This window comes from Scyliorhinus torazame, chromosome 1, assembly GCF_047496885.1.
Source record: "Scyliorhinus torazame isolate Kashiwa2021f chromosome 1, sScyTor2.1, whole genome shotgun sequence".
In the NCBI taxonomy this organism is placed as follows: domain Eukaryota; kingdom Metazoa; phylum Chordata; class Chondrichthyes; order Carcharhiniformes; family Scyliorhinidae; genus Scyliorhinus; species Scyliorhinus torazame.
The window spans coordinates 166748027-166767336 of record NC_092707.1 but is presented as its reverse complement, the minus strand read 5'-3'; the positions used below and the strand labels follow the sequence as shown (position 1 = coordinate 166767336).

Below are 19310 nucleotides of genomic sequence, written 5' to 3'. Positions count from 1 at the left end.
AAAAAGTGTCCCGCCTTTCATCCACCGCATCCAACATGGTATTGAGCTCTGTGTCCGTGAAGCATGGTGCTGCTCTTCTCAGGGCCATTTTTTTTTTTTTTTTTCTTGGCTGTAATGAGAGTGTAGGGAGTGGAGCGCTTATAAGCAGCTCCAGCTAGTCAAGCTCTCTCGCACCAATTCCGGTCCCAGTGAATCTGATGCTGGTGGGAATGAGAATTGCTCTAGATTCACACAGGCAGAGTGCTGGCCTTTAGCATGTGCTGAATTGCTCAACAAATAGCGCCCCCAATGGGAACGCAAACCTCACTTAACTCAGTCCCAGAGTCAATACTTAGGGCGCAATTTAATTTAAAAAATCTGAGTCCATTCTGAGCGGGATTAGAGGAGTCGCACCAGGAACGATCCCACCATCTAACTGTCCCCGGGGACCCGTGGGGGGACCCCCCCAAGGCCGCACTTAGCATAATTTCCTGCACTGAGGAGCTCCTTGGAGCGGAGCTTCTCAGTGCAGCAAGAGATCGAAGAAATCTCTCGACCTCCCCAACGTGACACCCAGACCCCACCCCCACACAATGTCCCAACTCACCTATAAGGGGGTCCTTGGGCAGGGCACCCCCAGGCCTGATCCCCAGAGCGGTCAAAATGCCAGCCTGGCACTCTGACAGTGCCCCTGCCAGCCTGACAGTGCCACCTGATCACCATGGCAGTGCCATGCGCCACCCTGCCCACAGGCCAACCACCCGGGGGCATCCAATCCCCTGGGAGACCCCCCCCCCACCCCACAAGTGTCGTTCCACCTGGTCCCCGTTTGTGGGGACCAGTGCTAAACGGCGCCCAGCAGGGGTCTCCTCGGTGATGCCGGGTGGCCGCTCGATCCGGCGGCAGCACAGCTAATTGGCTTCTAAGTAGTTCACTTAACTTTGTGGGCGGAATGCAGATCGCAAGATCTCATTAAATCTCTCTGGGTTTAACGACTGTCGGGGATTTAGGGAAAGGCCTATTGGGGGATATACCGGCTATGTCCTGTCCCGAATCCCACGGGACATGGCTGGTAAATCGCGTCCTTAGTCTTCCAAACGGAGAATTTTGCCTGCTGTGCCAATAATCCAGGTACATTATGAAACTTTAACATTTAATGCAACAGGGCATTTTTTGTCTCTGCTGTTCACTCATCCTCTGTATTGAATTGTTTCACGATATGCACAGGACTAATCTCAGCCAATTGTTTATCAGAGTAAAATTTGTATGTCTCGAAATTATGGTCAGTGTGATTCTTAGATGAATGCTTATAGCACTTGTACCAGATTCCCCAGATGTTTTAGTTTGTTGCAAAAATATACTTAAAATATCTGAAGAAACATTTCAAAATGGCCAACACACAAAGTGCAATAATATTCAAGGTTTCTACTTAGATCATGTTTCACTCTGAGATGCTTCAATACAATTGTCATGTTGGGTGTTCCGATGAACAAATGATCCCACGGCTGTAGATGGTACAACTCTGTTTTATTGTCTTAACAACGACAACTACTAACTGCTGGCTTGGGTACGTGCTTCACCAGCGAACCTGTGGACCCAGCCCTATCATATCTTGGTGAGGCACTCAGCACATGGTGTATGTCTGAGTGGCAGCTCTGTGCTCTGAGCTATCTCCCGGTAGAATGAGCGGGAACTGTGGTGTTCCCTGTTTTATAGTGCGTGTGCTCTCACTGGTAATTGGCTGCGATGTTATGTGTGTGCTGGTTGGTCCAACTGCCTGTCCATCAGTGTGTGTGTGATTGCACCATGATATGCTGTTGTGGATATCATGACAACCCCCCCCCCCCTTTCACAAGGATATGTGCCTACATGCTAATAAATAGAAATGTGTACTGAGTGCATCTGAGTATGTGTGTGCAATATTTACAACATGTACATGAGGCTAAACTATATACAGAGGAAGGTGTCAGGTGCAACAGAGCAACGAGGTTGTACCAATAACAGAACAAATGCAATCAGCAAACGACGAGAGAAAACTTCGGGAACAATGAACGACAAGAAAAGAAACTCGTTAATAGTACTGTAAAACAATTCAGTGAGTCCAATGTGCTAACAGGCTCATAAGTCAAGTCTCTCAGGTGGGCGACGAATTCGGGTTGACCGCCTCAAGGGTGGATCAGGATCCACCGGCTGAGGAATGGGCCTGGCCAGGGGCGAGAGAGGAAGAGGCAGAGTGGCAGGAAGCTCAACAAAGTCAACATCAGGGACAACAGGAGGGCGTGGCACCAGTGCATGATCTCGTAGCGAGCGCGGAACCAGACGAAGGGCCCGCCGATTACGGCGGCAAATGGAGCCATCAGGCATGCGAACCAGGAATGAGCGGGGAGCCACATGGCGGAGAACCTCGGCGGTTGCCAACCAGCCACCCTCCGGTAGGTGTATGCGTACGTTGTCTCCAGGCGCCAGGGCAGGAAGATCAGTCGCCCGAGCGTCATGTGCCACTTTCTGCTGAGCACGCTGTTGTTGCATCCTCCGCAATGCTGGAGCATGGTCAGGGTCAGGAATATGAATGGACGGCACAGTGGTCCTGAGGGTGCAACCCATCAACAGCTGTGTTGGCGAGAGGCCTGTGGACAGTGGGGCCGAGCGATAGGCCAGCAGGGCTAAACAGAAGTAAGATCCGGCATCAGCAGCCTTGCAGAGGAGCCGCTTCACAATGTGGACGCCCTTTTCCGCCTTGCCATTCGACTGAGGATGCAAGGGACTGGACGTCACGTGTGTGAAGTTGTATGAAGTGGCAAAGGAAGACCATTCTTGGCTTGCAAAGCAAGGCCCGTTGTCAGACATGACGGTGAGCGGAATTCCATGGCGAGCAAAGGTTTCTTTGCATGCCCGGATGACAGCTGATGACGTCATGTCGTGCAGGCGTATGACCTCCGGATAACTTGAGAAGTAGTCAATCAGAATAATGTAGTCCCTGCCGAGCGCATGAAAGAGGTCCATGCCCACCTTCGCCCAGGGGGACGTGACCAACTCATGGGGCTGAAGTGTCTCAGGGGGTTGCGCCGGCTGAGATCTTTGGCAGGTGGGGCAGTTGAGCACCATGTTGGCGATGTCGTCGCTGATGCCCGGCCAGTACACAGCCTCTCGGGCCCTCCGCCTGCACTTTTCAACTCCGAGATGGCCTTCGTGCAATTGTTCGAGGACAAGCCGGTGCATGCTGTGTTGGATCACGATCCGCTCCAACTTCAAGAGGACACCATCAATGACGGCCAAGTTGTCCCGGACATTGTAAAATTGTGGGCACTGCCCCTTGAGCCACCCTTCAGTCATGTGGCGCATTACACACTGTAGAAGGGGGTCAGCTGCAGTCTCACGGCGAATGTGGGCCAGACGTGCATCAGTGGCCGGCAGATTGGTGGATGTGAAGGCTACTTGTGCGTCGACCTGACAAACAAACCCCTCCGAGTCGGGCGGTGTGTTGACCGCCCTGGACAGAGCATCCGCGATGATGAGATCCTTCCCCGGGGTGTAGACAAGTTGGAAGTCGCACCTCCGGAGCTTGAGCAGAATGCGCTGGAGGCGAGGGGTCATATCGTTGAGGTCCTTCTGAATGATGCCGACCAGGGGGCGATGGTCGGTCTCCACAGTGAACTGCGGAAGACCATATACATAATCGTGAAACTTGTCGATGCCAGTCAACAGGCCTAGACACTCCTTCTCTAATCTGTGCATAGCGCTGTTCTGTGGGGGTCATGGCCCGCGACGCATAGGCGACTGGGGCCCATGATCCGGTGTCCTCCCGTTGCAGGAGTACCACCCCAATGCCGGACTGGCTGGCGTCAGTTTAGATCTTTGTTTCCCGTGTGGCATCGAAAAACGCCAGTACCGGGGCGGTGGTGAGCTTGACCTTGAGCTCCTCCCATTCACTCTGGTGTGCGGGCAGCCACTGGAATTCCGTTGTCTTTTTGACCAGGTGGCGAAGAGCAGTCGTGTGCGAAGCAAGGTTAGGAATGAACTTCCCCAGGAAGTTGACCATCCCGAGAAAGCGCACGACTTGTCTGACGGCTGCTGCATGGCTGCGAAGGCTGCCACTTTGTCGGCATCCGGCCGCACACCTGACCAGGAGATGTGGTCTCCCAAAAACTTTAGCTCAGTCTGGCTGAAAGAGCACTTGGCTCGGTTAAGGCGCAGGCCGTGATCTCGTATCCGTGCAAAGACACGCTGGAGACGACCGATGTGCTCCTGTGGTGTGGTGGACCAGATGATAACATCGTCTACGTAGATGCGTACCCCTTCGATGCCCTCCATCATCTGTTCCATGATGCGATGGAACACCTCAGAGGCCAAGATGATGCCGAATGGCATCCTATTGTAGCAGTATCTGCCAAATGGAGTGTTGAAAATGCACAGCTTCCTGCTGGACTGATCCAATTGAACCTGCCAAAAGCCCTTTGAGGCATCAAGCTTGGTGAATATTTTTGCCCAAGCCATTTCGCTTGTGATTTCTTCTCATTTGGGTATGGGGTAGTGTTCCCTCATAATGTTGTGATTCAAATCTTTTGGGTCGATACAGATCCGGAGCTCACCGGGGGGCTTCTTGACGCACACCATGGAGCTGACCCATGGCGTTGGCTCCGTGACCTGGGAAAGCACACCTTGGTCCTGCAGGTTCAGCAGCTGCGGCTTGAGGCGGTCCTTGAGTGGTGCTGGGACCCTACAAGGTGCGTGAATGACCGGGGTGGCGTCCGGTTTGAGCCGTATTCTGTACGTGTAGGGCAGTGTGCCCATGCCCTCGAAAACCTCCTGGTTGTGCGCGAGGAGTGAATGGAGCTGCTCCCTAAAGTCTGCATCCGGGAAATCGGACGTGCCTTCTGGAGACAGAGTATTTACCCGCTGAACGAGGTGGAGGATCTTGCACGCCTGTGCGCCTAACAGAGAGTCCTTCGAGGATCCAACGATTTCAAACGATAATGTGGCTTTGTATGAGTTGTGTGTAACATCGAGCTGGCAGGACCCCGTGGCTGGGATGACGTTTCCGTTGTAGTCAACCAGCTGACAGTGGGATGGCCGAATCGGTGGTTTAACCTTCAAGGTCTGGAAGGCTGACCATGCGAGGAGATTGGCGGAGGCACCAGTGTCCAGGCGAAATGTGATCTGTGATCGGTTGACCGTTAGTGTGGCACACCACTCATTGCCCGGATCAATGCTGTGCACTGGCAGCGGCTGGTGGTTCCGACTTGGGGACATCCGGTTCTTGTGGATTACCGCAACGCAGAAGGGCTCCCTATCTTCGGTATCGCTGGTCTGCATGCTATCAGGATATGACTCAGTGTAGGGGGGGCTGAATCGCCCGCACGATCCTGCGAGACTGCACCATGATATGCTGATGTGGATATCATGACAACAATCAAAACATTAGACATTTCAAAATGGTCACTATAAATGGTGCAATGGTATCTATGTTGTCAACATAGATCATAGGACCTTGGAACAGGAGTATGCCATTCAGCCATTGAGCCCGCTCTGCCATTCAATACGAATTTGGCTGATCAGAAACTTCAATGTCGCTTACACCCCTATCCCCATAACCCTTTATGTTAATGTTAATTAGTAATCTATCAATCTCTGCTTTAAGCATACAGTGACCTTTTCCCATTGCACCTCTGCAGGGGCTTCCCAAGCTTCCGTGCATCCCTCGGCACGTGGTCCTCCTGGGCTTTGGAATAAGACCATAAGACCATAAGACATAGGAGCAGAAGTAAGGCCATTTGGCCCATCGAGTCCACTCCACCATTCAATCATGGCTGATTTCAACTCCATTTACCCGCTCTCTCTCCATAGCCCTTAATTCCTCAAGAAATCAAGCATTTATCAACTTCTGTCTTAAAGACACTCAACGTCCCGGCCTCCACCGCCCTCTGTGGCAATGAATTCCACAGACCCACCACTCTCTGGCTGAAGAAATTTGTCCTCATCTCTGTTCTAAAGTGACTCCCTTTTATTCTAAGGCTGTGCCCTCGGGTCCTAGTCTCCCCTGCTAATGGAAACAACTTCCCTACGTCCACCCTATCTAAGCCATTCATTATCTTGTAAGTTTCTATTAGATCTCCCCTCAACCTCCTAAACTCCAATGAATATAATCCCAGGATCCTCAGACGTTCATCGTATGTTAGGCCTACCATTCCTGGGATCATCCGTGTGAATCTCCGCTGGACCCGCTCCAGTGCCAGTATGTCCTTCCTGAGGTGTGGGGCCCAAAATTGCTCACAGTATTCTAAATGGGGCCCAACTAATGCTTTATAAAGCTTCAGAAGTACATCCCTGCTTTTATATTCCAAGCCTCTTGAGATAAATGAAAACATTGCATTTGCTTTCTTAATTACGGACTCAACCTGCAAGTTTACCTTTAGAGACTCCTGGACTAGGACTCCCAAGTCCCTTTGCACTTCAGCATTATGAATTTTGTCACCGTTTAGAAAATAGTCCATGCCTCTATCCTTTTTTCCAAAGTGCAAAAGAATGAGCCAGTCTACAACACTTGGTCGGGAACAACTCTTTACAGTGGAAGAGCAACAGGTTTCGGGCAGACCAAAGAGCTTCTTTCACTGAGTTGACGATTCTCCAGCAACAGCTGATGTTTGTCTTGACGTGTGTCCCTGGGAACAGTCTGTAGAGCAGAGTTCTGCGTCACGGGGCTGCTCGGTAATGTTTCCAATAAAGTTGTGCTGGAAGGAATTTGGTAGCACATAATTATTTGAGAACAGGTCTGACCATATAGTCTCCACCTTATAATAAGTTTTCCTTTAATTTTCCCTCAGAAACTGCCAAAGTCTTGAGATAATTTTAAAATTAATTTTCAATAAATGCTAGAATTAATCTTTCAACTGATCATGTGCCACTTGTTTCTTTGTCTTTGCTTAATCTTCGCCAATGTTTTCTATTTTTGCTGATTCTGCTGACTGTTGCTATTTTTATATTTTGATAGTAAACCATTTTGAGGTCTCATTGTGAACAAATTGTTTTTAAAAAAAGAAGTGATAATCTGGTTATTTGCATGCCAAAAACTCTCAGAGACCGAGCAATTTTTAAATATTTAAATACTTGTTTTGAACAGGGTACGAGTTTCTTAATTAATGTCATTACAGCTTTATTATTAATTACATTGCAGTACATATGTTACATGCTGTACACTTATGCCTCTAATATGGAGCTATTAACGAACTTTTGGTCATTAGGGCATCACTGTCTGAGCCTGGTGCTAAGCTACAAAAGACCCATTGTCAGATTTGAAATACACATGCATGGAAAAAGATGCCAATTTTCAATTCCCAAGCAGGCATGCCAAGTTAGATTTGGAGAACTGGGGCCTAGGGCACTGATTAAAGTCTGTAGCTTCTCAGATTTCTAAATCAATGAATTTCAATTTCAATTGCAAATTAAGACTGATTCACTTTGCTTAATTCCACTGTTCCTTCTTGATAAGCTGTGCCTTGTTGAACTATAAATGTATTGATGAACAGCCAAATTCCTCCTCTCACCTATTATGACATAGACTTTTATGGATGTCCACTCACATAGGCAATATCAGAGCTCAATAATTGTTTTTTTTAAATTTAGAGTACCCAATTCATTTTTCCAATTAAGGGGCAATTTAGCATGTCCAATCCACCTACCCTGCACATCTTTGAGTAGTGGGGCGAAACCCACGCAAACACGGGAAGAATGTGCAAACTCCACACGGACAGTGACCCAGAGCCGGGATCGAACCTGGGACCATTGCTACCCACTGCACCACCATGTTGCCCCCTCAGAGCTCAAGAATAAGTCTAAAATGGTGAGTGCTGGCAGGCTGCTGATCAATGGAGGGCAGCTGGGTCAAGGCCAATTCTGCCCTTACTTGATGACCACAGAAAGCACTTAGCTGGCAGTTGTCATTGGGATGATTAGAATTCATGACTGCTGTTTTCTGGCCTCCTTAGCCCTGGACATTGAAATTAGTATTACTTCTTCTGTGGTTGGTGCTTTCACCCCTTGAACTGGATTTTACACTCCCTTCCTGGAGTGTTTGAAGGTGGGGGCAAGTAAAATCCAGTGGGCGGCCTTCCTTTCACTGACAGGAACTGCCGGACAATCAGAGACTGGCAGCTGTCATTGAAGGCAGTGGCACTGGGCAAGCAGTGGTAACTGCCGGTAGCGCACCAGGGAAAGGCCTGGGATTAGTGAGGGACTCAGGCCACTGGTGATGAGGGGGTGGGTATCAGCAACAAGGGCTGAAGGGGGTGGACGGTGGCTCCAGGCTGGACCACCCCTTAATCAGAAACTGAGTGTCTTTGAATGAAGGACCACCCCCAAATTATAAGGGACTGCAGGCCCCATAAAATCCAGCCCACTGAGGTATTGGAAGAAGAAGATGTTGCAGTTTTGATATGCTTGTTAGATCAGGCTGGTGTCCAAAAGGCTTGCAGCTAGATTGATATTTCTACACCCTTCTGAAAGTTCTGGTAGAGCCGATCTGGACTGAAATGATGCCCAGACTAGGAATATTCATCCACTCACTGGAACAGTGCATCTCAGAATGCCATAAACTCTGGGTGCCCAATAGGGCTTTTCATAGGAAAATCGCTGCTGTTGTGTCTTAACAAGATTCTGATTCAACATCCTCTGCTGATTACAATTGAACGGGAGAATTTATCTTTTATTTTGAGTTCCTTTTTTGAGTACATTACTGCAATCATATTCTTTTCAGCAAAGATCCTTCTTTACTTTCTGTGTGAATACCTTTGCAGCACTGAGACCTTCCAAATTACGAAATCCTGCACGATATAAGTAAATTGCAACGAAGTCCCGTGACGAGCGCATTTAGCCAGGTTTTTCCCGGAGCTCACAGCGCCGAGAAACACTGTGCTATCTATTGGGACTTGGTTGCAATCTGGGGTGTCAGCGGGTAATACCCCGCCAATGCTGCACCTGGTCCCGTTTCCTGCACTGAGGAGCTCCGCTCAATAGAACTCCTCAATGCAGGAAGAGATTGGGATTCCGTTTTTAAATGGCACCCTGAGTTTTTGACCCCCAAAACCCCAACTTACCTATAAGGGGACCCCACCTCACACTGGCAGGGCAGACCCATGCTCAGTCTCCATCACAGGCACTACCCTTGCCAAATGACAGTGGCATGTAGACACCTTGGCAGTGCCAAGATGGCACCAGTGCCAGGGTGCCACCCTACACAGAGGCAACCACCTTGGAAGCTCTGATCCCTGGGAGACCACTCCCCCCCCCCCCCCCCCCCCCCCCAAGTGTCATTTCATCTGGTCCCCGTTTGTGCGGGCCAGCACTGAACAGCACTCGTCTGAGGTTTGTGAGGTGAAGGGGTTAGATCTCAGGGCCTCGGTAGATCAGGCAAATACGTATTAGAGTGAGACTAGCTGTCTCGCTCTAAAATGCATATTTGCCAAATGCTGATCCCACCCACAATGGGCGGGATTCAGACTGGGATGTTTCGCAAGATAGCGTTAGATCTTGCGAGGCGTGGCAAGCTGGGTAGATCCCGAAAGAGGGAGCTCCCATCATCTACCGGCCGCGCTGCTATTCCGGGAGCAACATGGTGGGTAGATCGTGCCCGCAGTTTTTATTCTGTCACATGAACTTTGCCTATAATATAACCCATCATATATCGGATGTGCACAGGCCTGTTTAATATTGCTTTTACATCATGCCAAATAGACTTGAAGAAACACCATCTAGAAACCTGTAACATCCTTGTGACTCTTTGCTATTTACTTACTTTTTTTCTTACTCTGCTGCCATCGAAGTCTACAGATCTGTGATTCTCATGTCTAAAAAGGGAGTAATGTGATTGATGTACCCTCAATTAAGACTCGAGTGAGTGTACTCTATTCTGTATTTTTAATTTAAACTGAGTTTAAATGAGAACTGTAAAAAATGTGGGTCTTCAATAACATCAGGTCTCAAGAGCTTGAATAATTTACATGAGTGAAGTTGTATCTGTAGTTCACTGATTGAACTCCATTAATGTAGTACCAGGTTTAAAATTCTCTTGCTCCACCCCGATACTGCACGGTGACAGGGCTGTCACTGTCGAATGATTCTGCTTCTTATTTCAGAAAGATTTTCTGCACTGTCCCCAAATAACTGATTATGTATCACCAGTGAATCTTCTGTACCATTGCTTCCAGAGAGTCACAGGATATGCTGTCTGTCTTACTTGCTATCAGGTTGCTGGCTGTCTCTGTCTCATCTTCTGCTTATCTCCATCTCCAGGAGTTTCAGGTTTCCGTTTTGTGATTGTTTGCTGCTGTGTTTCTTATTTTCTGGTTAATTCTGTGCCACAACCTTTTCTCTCTTTCTTTTCCTTTTCCTCTTTTCACATCTCTCTCTCTCCTGCTCATTGGCATCTCTATCTTTTCTTTTGTTGGATGCTGCCCAGTGCCAAGAACAGGTGGTGGATAGTGGAGGGAGCTGGCCAGTGTTGCAGGCGAGTTTCAAGTCATGGGTCTTGCGCTTGGGCTCAGGGCATCAGTGGAAAAAGTCAGGACCTTCCTCGGCCTGTTTGTAAGGCACTAACACTGATTGCCACAATGCCTACTGTGTGAGCATTCCATTCCCTCAATGGATTCCATGATGTATTGTGGCTGCCCAGTTATTCTGCTGACCATAACTGATTCTCTTCCTTTCTAACTCAATAGGAAACCTGCTGACCTGCAAAATCTGGCTCCAGGAACACATCCCCCATTCATAACCTTCAACGGAGAAGTGAAAACTGATGTCAATAAGATTGAGGAATTCCTTGAGGATATCCTGGCTCCGCCCAGGTAAGTGTCTCAGTGTAGGAACACAAATTTCTATTTCCCGGATATCCACAGGACGCCGCTGTGTCAAACTAGGTTCATGGATGTCATGCTGAAAATTTAAAGTGGTCTTCCAGCTAATGCCCCATGGTTACCAATTTCACGAGAAGAAAACAAAAATTGTCAAAATGGGTTTAAAACCTTCATATTGCAAGCAAATAATTTTGTAAATACCAACAGAAGTAGCTTTCGCAATGGACCCTCTTAACCACTTTTGCCAAAATTGATCCGAAACATTATTGGATCTGTAATAGGTATGTTAATATTGACTGCTTATAAAAAGGAAAGTATTTTTATACTCATCTGCTGAAGCTAGATGAAGCTGTGAGATTCAAGCTCCAGTTCAGCACTTCAGTACATATTGTAGGCCAATACTCCAGTACATCACTGAGTTGGTACGGTTCTGTTACAAGTACAATCCTTCAGTTTAGATGGTCAGCTGTCTGATCTGTTAGTTGAGGTGGAAAATAAAGATCCAACATTGAAATAGAGCAGGATGTTCTCCTGGTGTTCTGCTTAGTATCTATCCCTCAGACAACATCATGGGCAGCACGGTAGCATAGTGGTTAGTGCAATTGCTTCACAGCTCCAGGGTCCCAGATTCGATTCCCGGCTGGGTCACTGTCTGTGCGGAGTCTGCACGTTCTCCCCGTGTGTGCGTGGGTTTCCTCCGGGTGCTCCGGTTTCCTCCCACAGTCCAAAGATGTGCAGGTTAGGTGGATTGGCCATGCTAAATTGCCCTTAGTGTCCAAAAATTGCCCTTAGTGTAGGTTGAATGGGGTTACTGGGTTATGGGGATAGGGTGGTGTGGGCTTGGGTAGGGTGCTCTTTCCAAGAGCCGGTACAGACTCGATGGGCCGAATGGCCTCCTTCTGCACTGTAAATTATATATATTTGATCATCACAACAGATTGGCTAGCCATTTATCATATTGCTGCCTGTTGGTTTTTGCTGAGCAAAGTGACTATTATATTTCCCTGCTTAACATGAGCCACTGCACTTCAAAGTAATGCATTGGGTGTGGAATGCTTTGAGTTTTTTTAAGAGATGGGACAAGGTACAATTTAAATTCATGTTATTTTAAAAAAATGAACTCTTACTTTAAGAAAAAGATCTCTGATGCTCCTTCTCTGCCAGTACAATCTCCTTTGCTGTACTTGAGGAATCCATCCCTGGTTCTCAGTTATTCATCATTTTCCTGCGTCCCCTGACTATGATTTTCCACTCTATAAAGCCCAGTGGTCAAGGATAAGACTGGAACCAATCTTCACACACATTACAAACATGCACCTCATAATCCAACCACGACAGTTTCAGTCTGTTCCTATTTATACCTTTTTCGTAAACCCATTACAAATCAATTGGCCCATTTGTAATGGCAACAACTGAAACTGACACTCACCCCATGGCCAACTCGGCCTGGAGTGGGACTTGAATCTGCGGCCTTTAGCTCAGGGACAAGGACCATCATGTTCCGGAAGACCCTGCCGCTGGCCAATGACGGGCCACCTCCGCTGCCGGAAAGCAAGCCACCAGGGAGGATGAAGTGGGAGTGAAAACTCCCACCCATGAGCTCGACTAACTGAGCCAGTCAGGCACCATCCCTTCCGATTTATACTCTTTTGGGATGAACCCTTCCTATTTATAGGAGCGTAAGTGAATCCACAGTTAATGCCCACCAACTGCATACAATTAAATGTAAAATTAATATATACTTAACACTTGACTCCACCAGCCTTCACATCTGCCACTTCAGCTTAAATCGGGAGCTGTGGAATCTTGGCATACTACTCAATTCAAAACTCCGCTTCCTCACACATCTGTTGTAATGCTAAAACTATATTTTTAAAACCTCTGCAGCATTGCCCCCCCCCCTGAAATTATCTGTTCTCCGATATTACTAAAATCCTGGTCTACACTTTCATCATCTCACGAGATCTTGGCACCTCCAATGCCCTCTCACCTGATCTCTTTCCTTCAGTTCTTCATAAACATTCTCACCCAGGTAAAGTCCCATATTTCTATTGCCACTGTCATCTCTGAGCTTCTCCCTGCAAATTGACTTCAGTTTTTCATCCACACTGTCAAAAACTTGCATTGCCTCACACCTCCTTATATGCTTCTTCCTACATCCATGCATTATTCTTTGTCTTTGTATTTCTCTGCTCCAGCATTAGTGGCTGCATGTTCAGTAACAACCCCTTTGTTTTAGTTCTTTGTTTTAGTTCTTTCAGGATGGTGAAGGTTGAAGTGCTAACAAAGAACAGCGAGCTGTGTTTAATAAACAAAGCTAATTTATTATAATACACTGAATTAGAATCAAACATATTACTAAGGAATTAGTTAAGTAAAGATTACCCGACCCATCTACACTATTAACCATGCTATTAGTTCAACTATCTCACAACTACTGAAAGGGGCAACACAGGTGGAGAAGGTAGTCACGAAGGCATATGGCATTCTTGCCTTCATTGGCCGGGGCATTGAGTATAAAAATTGGCAAGTCATATTGCAGCTGTATAGAACCTTAGTTAGGCCACACTTGGAGTATAGTGTTCAATTCTGGTGCCACACTACCAGAAGGATGTGGAGGCTTTAGAGAGGGTGCAGAAGAGATTTACCAGGATGTTGCCTGGTATGGAGGGTATTAGCTATGAGGAGAGATTGAACAAACTTGGTTTATTCTCATTGGAACGACGGAGGTTGAGGGGCAACCTGATAGAGGTCTACAAAATTATGAGAGGCATAGACAGGGTGGATAGTCAGAGACTTTTTCACAGGGTAGAGGGGTCAATTACTAGGGGGCATAGGTTTAAGGTGCGAGGGGCAAGGTTTAGAGGAGATGTACGAGGCAAGTTGTTTTACACAGAGGGTAGTGGGTGCCTGGAGCTCGCTGCCGGAAGAGGTGGTGGAAGCAGGGACGATAGTGACGTTTAAGGGGCATCTTGACAAATACATGAATAGGATGGGAATAGAGGGATACGGACCCCGGAAGTGTAGAAGATTTTAGTTCAGATGGGCAGCATGGTCAGCGCAGGCTTGGAGGGCCGAAGGGCCTGTTCCTGTGCTGTACATTTCTTTGTTCATTGTTCTTTTGGATTCTGTCTTGCTCTCTCCATCTATCTCCATCTATCTCTATATATCTCGCAGATGTCATGGAGGCATGTGATATTTATGTGGTTGCTCTAATGCACCATCTGGTGACTAGAGTAGTAACATTGCATTAATCCTTTATGTGCTTTACAATATCCACATATTGTGACATTCCCCCTTTTGAAAAGTTTGAAGTTGCATTCAAATATACGTACAGGTACTGAATGGGAATTGTTAATGAACATCATTAAAAGTTACACATGAGTTAAATCAGTGTTTTACAGTTCAGAAATTGAGACAATCAGGTTTCTTTCTTGATCTCGTTGATCTTCTCAATCCAACTGTCCGTGAATCAGAATTTTCCAACTGCTGATTGGTAGTTGCACCAGGAAGTTGAGTATCAGATATCTGAAAAGATTGTGTTCTTTTTCTTGTGCTTGTGATGTTGATCTTGTGTCTCCTTTTCCCGAAAAACCGGTTTGATTTCTGGACTTTGAGCAAGTACCAACTCTGCTAATTTGACGTGATGATGGTTGGGACTGAACCCGGGTCCTCAGTGCCGTAGGCAGCAATGCTAACCACTGTGCCACCATGCCGCCCCAACAAAGCTAATTTATTACACTACACTGAATTATGTTTGAACATATTACTAACAAATTTGTTACATAAAGATTACACTGCACACCTACACTATTAACTATACTATTAGTTCAACTATCTCACAGCTACTCTGTCTTGCTATCTCCATCTATCTCTATCTATCTCTCAGAAGTCAGAGAAGCATGTGATATTTATACGGTTGCTCTATAACACCATCTAGTGACTAGAGTAGTAAGATTACATTAACCCTTTATGTACTTTACAATATCCACATGATGTGACAACCCCTATTTTTTTTTTCTTTTTAAAATTTCGAGTACCCAATTATTTTTTTTTCCAATTAAGGGGCAAATTAGCGTGGCCAATCGACCTAACCTGCACATCTTTGAGTTGTGGGGGTGAAACCCATGCAGAGAATGTGCAACTCCACACGGACAGTAACCCAGAGCCGGGATTCGAACCTGGGTCCTCAGCGCTGCAGTCCCAGTGCTAATCACTGAGCCACGTGCCGCCAGACAACCCCTATCTTTGAGATCCTCTTGCCTGGTTCTCTGCTCCTTGCCACCCTCTTGCCTGATTGCAAAAATCTCCTGGAAGCTCTTTATTCTGACCATGCTTTTGGTCGTCTCATTCCCCCCACTAATCCTCTCCATTTTTTCCATATCCACTCTTTTTTCCTCTTTCATCTAAATTACTTTGACACACGATGGACATGCAAGATGTTGTTGTATTTCTGCCTGGTCAGGCTATTGAATTATAAGGGGCATAAATAAAGTTATGCTCGAAGGCATCCACACATGTTTTCAAGTCGGAGTCTTTGGAAAACAATCAGACACAAGAATCTTGACATGGGGACCGTCAGTTGTAGTGACTCTTTCCGCTGCTCCTGCACAGACATGAGGTCACATGTCAACCCTTTTGTGGTCTCTGTAGCCTGGTTCCTTCACACAATGATGGCAATAGAATTAACATAAGTGAAAAGAATTTCATAAAAGCACCACAATAATTTTTTAAGCAAATGAAAGAAACTGCTTGGTTGGAACTCTACCACTGGACTGAAAATGACATGGGCACGATTCAGTTAGTGTGTTGCGCCCGCTGTGGATCTGGGCACTCCAGGCGAATAGTTGGAGAGGACAAATTAAGATTCACGTGAACCATTTTGCAATTTACCTGGCCCACCCGTTCGTGAGTTCCGGACCTCGCCCAAAAACGACAAGAATATCTTCAACCATAATTTGCATTCATTTCAATCTCATTAACGAGATTGAAGTTGAGTGCAGCGGCATCCTGGGAATTACCTGACTCCCCAACAGGAAGTCACGCGGATGTCGTTTAGTACTCCTTTTCAGAAACGGGAAGCTGGTGCAATTGCTACTGAGGGGAAGTGATGTCGTGAGTAGCCCCTTCCTTTTTCCGGCATGCAGTTCAGGGCACCGGAGCGACTGCCCCAGTGCTTGGGAAGGCAGGGTTGGGGGGTACCTTCAGGGGTTGGGCTTGATTGGGGGGCTGGAGCATTCCAGGTTGGGGGTCGCCACTGAGCGGGGCCGGAGGGCCTTTAAGACATCTTTAAATATTGTGGGGACCCATAACAGCTGCAGCCTGTCTGTCCTACCAAACTCCCCCAGGACAGAGCTTTGCTGCAGCTTCTATCCTCAAATTCAATTTCACTCCCTTTCACTGTGGGCAGCCTCTAGCTTCATAGCTGAAGGCTTCTTCAAATGAGGAATTAGTTGTGTTAATTGTGAGAACACTTCACGCTCCTCAACTTGCAACTGCTTCCTTGAAGGCACAGGTGCCATGTCTCAAAGGATGATTAGTGCACTGCATGTCCAGCAATCTTTGATGCCTGAACCGTTTTCCTGAACTCTCGGAGTGTCAGCAGCATAAAGGCAGCTGCGAACAATCAAACACTAAAGAGCAGGACTTCACCATTCAGGATCCTCTTGCTGTGAAAGGGTAAGTGTGTGAGTAAAGAGAAGGCAACTAAACATGGCCTCCCTACTCTTCCCGGCAGAGTCTGAGGTCTACGGGCTCCTGATATGGCCGGGGTTGAGTGTGCAGAGCAAGGTTTGCCAGCACAACTGGCTCGCTGGATGGCACTCTTGAGAGAAGGTGGGAAAGTCATGGGGAGGCTTGGGGATCATCAGGCTGAGGAGGGGGCCGGAATGGGAGCCCAGCGACGGCCCAAGTTGTACAGGTGTCATTGGTCGTTCCATGAGCTGATGGTATATGCCATGGAAGACTCCGTCTCAACAGGGAGACAATGCGTCACCTGTGCCACGTCTTCGCAGAGGAGGACAGCCGCTCCCGGTGGCCGTGTAGGTCACTGCAGCCCTAAATGCCTATGCTGCTGGATCATCTCAGGGCTCGAGCGGGGACCTGTGTGGTATATCACAATCTTCAGCCAGACGTGCATCCGGGAGGTGACTGATTCTCTGTTTGCAGGGCATCAGACTATACCATCTTCCACCTGAACCATCAAGATGCACAGGCTGTAGGATTTGTCGCCATTGCCGGAATTCCCCAGTACCAGGGGCGATCAAAGGCATGCATGTCACCCTGTGAGCACCGGTGCATCAGGGAGTGCCCTACATTAACAGGAAGGGGTTCAAGTCCTTGAATGTTCAGATCGTATGTGATCTGCACCTCTGAATCATGCATGTTTGTGCGTGCTACACGCTGGGGTGTGCATGCCAGCTACATCCTGGGGCACTCCGAGATTCCCGATATCTTCGAGAACCACCCCAGGATGACGGGTTAGTTCATGGGGGACAAGGGATACTCGCTGATGAGATGGCTGATGACGTTGGTGCAGAGGCCTGAGACTGAGGCGGAAACCCAATAAAATGAGGCTCAGGCTGCCACCTGTGCTGTCATTGAGCGGTGCAATGGGCTGCTGTGGTGGCACTGTTAGCACAATTGCCTCAGTGCCAGGAACCTAGGTTCAATTCCGACCTTGGGTGATTGTTCGTACATTTTCCTCGCGTCTGCATGGGTTTCCTCTGGGTGCTCCGGTTTCCTTCCACATTTCAAAGATGTGCATGTTAGGGCGATTAACCGTGCTAAATTGCCTCTTATTGTCCAAAAAGATGAGTGGAGTGTGGTAGTATGCATTCGGGGTCATGTGGGACTGTGAAGCCGTGATGCCATTGGCTGACAGATCCCGGGTCCTGGTTGGCTGTTGATCTCTAGCTCCGCCCTGAAGGCGGAGTATAAGAACCAGAAGTTCTCCCCGCAGCTCCAGTCTGTTGCTGAACTGCGGGGAACAAGTCACGCTTAATAAAGCCTCATCGACTTCATCTCTATTCGTCTCTCGTGAGTCATTGTGCGCTACAATTTATTAAGCGTGCTTAAAGGACTATGGAGCTCAGGATCTTCCCGGAATGCCTGAGGATCAGCCCCCACGCAGTGAACTCAGCAGCAATTTTTAAACACTGGCAGACTTGTTTCGAAGGCGACCTCCGAACGGCCCCCAGCCGGATCACAGAAGACCAGAAACTGCAGGTCCTGCATTCGAGGGTAAGCCCGGAAATTTTCCCTCTCATAGAAGACGCAGAGGATTTCCAGACGGCGTTCGCAGCACTAAAGAGCGTCTACGTTCGCCCAGTGATCCAGGTCTACGCACGCTACCAACTCGCAACGAGACGGCAAAGTCCCGGAGAATCGCTAGACGGATTCTACGCCGCGCTTCGATTTTTGGGACGGGCCTGCAGCTGCCCGCCAGTAAACACGGCTGAACACACGGACATGTTAATTCGCGATGCGTTCGTGGCAGGTATGGCCTCTCCCCAAATTCGCCAAAGACTTTTAGAAAAAGAGTCGCTAGGACTCTCAGAGGCACGGGCCCTCGCAGCCTCCCTAGATGTGGCCGCGCAAAACGCCCGCGCGTACGGCCCCGACTGCGCGGCAGCCCCTTGGGCTCCGTGGACCCCCGTCGCGACAAACCCCCCCCCTCACAGGCTTGCGCGGTTAAAGCGCCAGATCATCCCGGGGGGGCCCGCTGCTAGTTCTGCAGCCAGGCGAAACACCCCCGGCAGCGCTGCCCGGCCCGCGCAGCGATTTGCAAGAGCTGCGGCAAAAAGGGCCATTTCGCGGCTGTGTGCCGGTCCCGGAGGGTCGCCGCTGTCCCCGGAGAAGAAAGAGTCCAGCGCATCCCAAACGCTCCCCAACCCCCCCAGCGCCCCATGTGCGACCCGCAGGCGCCGCCATTTTGGGTCCCGGCCACCACGAGGGGAGGATGGGCGCCGCCATCTTGTGACCCCCCAGCCATGTGCGATGCATGGGGGCGGCCATTTTGTCCACCCCCGCCGCCATCTTGGGACCCCCCAGCCATGTGCGATGCATGGGGGCGGCCATTTTGTTCACCCCCGCCGCCATCTTGGACGACAACAATGGACCCCAGCATCGACGGCTCCACGGGGTTCGAAGAAGACGCTGAGACACTGCGACCACGTCTGGCCTCAGTGACGCTGGACCAAGCATGGCCCCGGACGCTCCAGACGATGACAACAACGGTGCTGATCAACGGACACGAGACACCATGCCTGATCGACTCCGGGAGCACAGAAAGCTTCATCCACCCCGACACGGTAAGACACTGTTTTTTGACCATCCGTCCCAGTACGCAAAAGATTTCCCTAGCTGCAGGATCCCACTCCGTACACTCACCAGGAACTGCCACATCTGCGCAGAGTGCAAACCGCACTTTTTCAGGCCGGATAGAGCGCACCTGATCAAGGCTTCCCGTCCCTTTGAACGCCTCAG

At 48.6% G+C, this 19310-nt stretch overlaps 1 protein-coding gene across 2 annotated transcripts in view; it reads left to right on the top strand.

Annotated features, from left to right (window-relative positions):
• LOC140416214 (chloride intracellular channel protein 4) overlaps positions 1-19310 on the top strand; it is a 197326-nt gene that overhangs the window by 97735 nt on the left and 80281 nt on the right. For both annotated transcript variants that reach the window (XM_072501110.1, XM_072501111.1), the window contains exon 3: positions 10689-10814. In XM_072501110.1, the coding sequence (XP_072357211.1) occupies positions 10689-10814 (126 nt within the window). The remainder of the gene's footprint in view (positions 1-10688; positions 10815-19310) is intronic.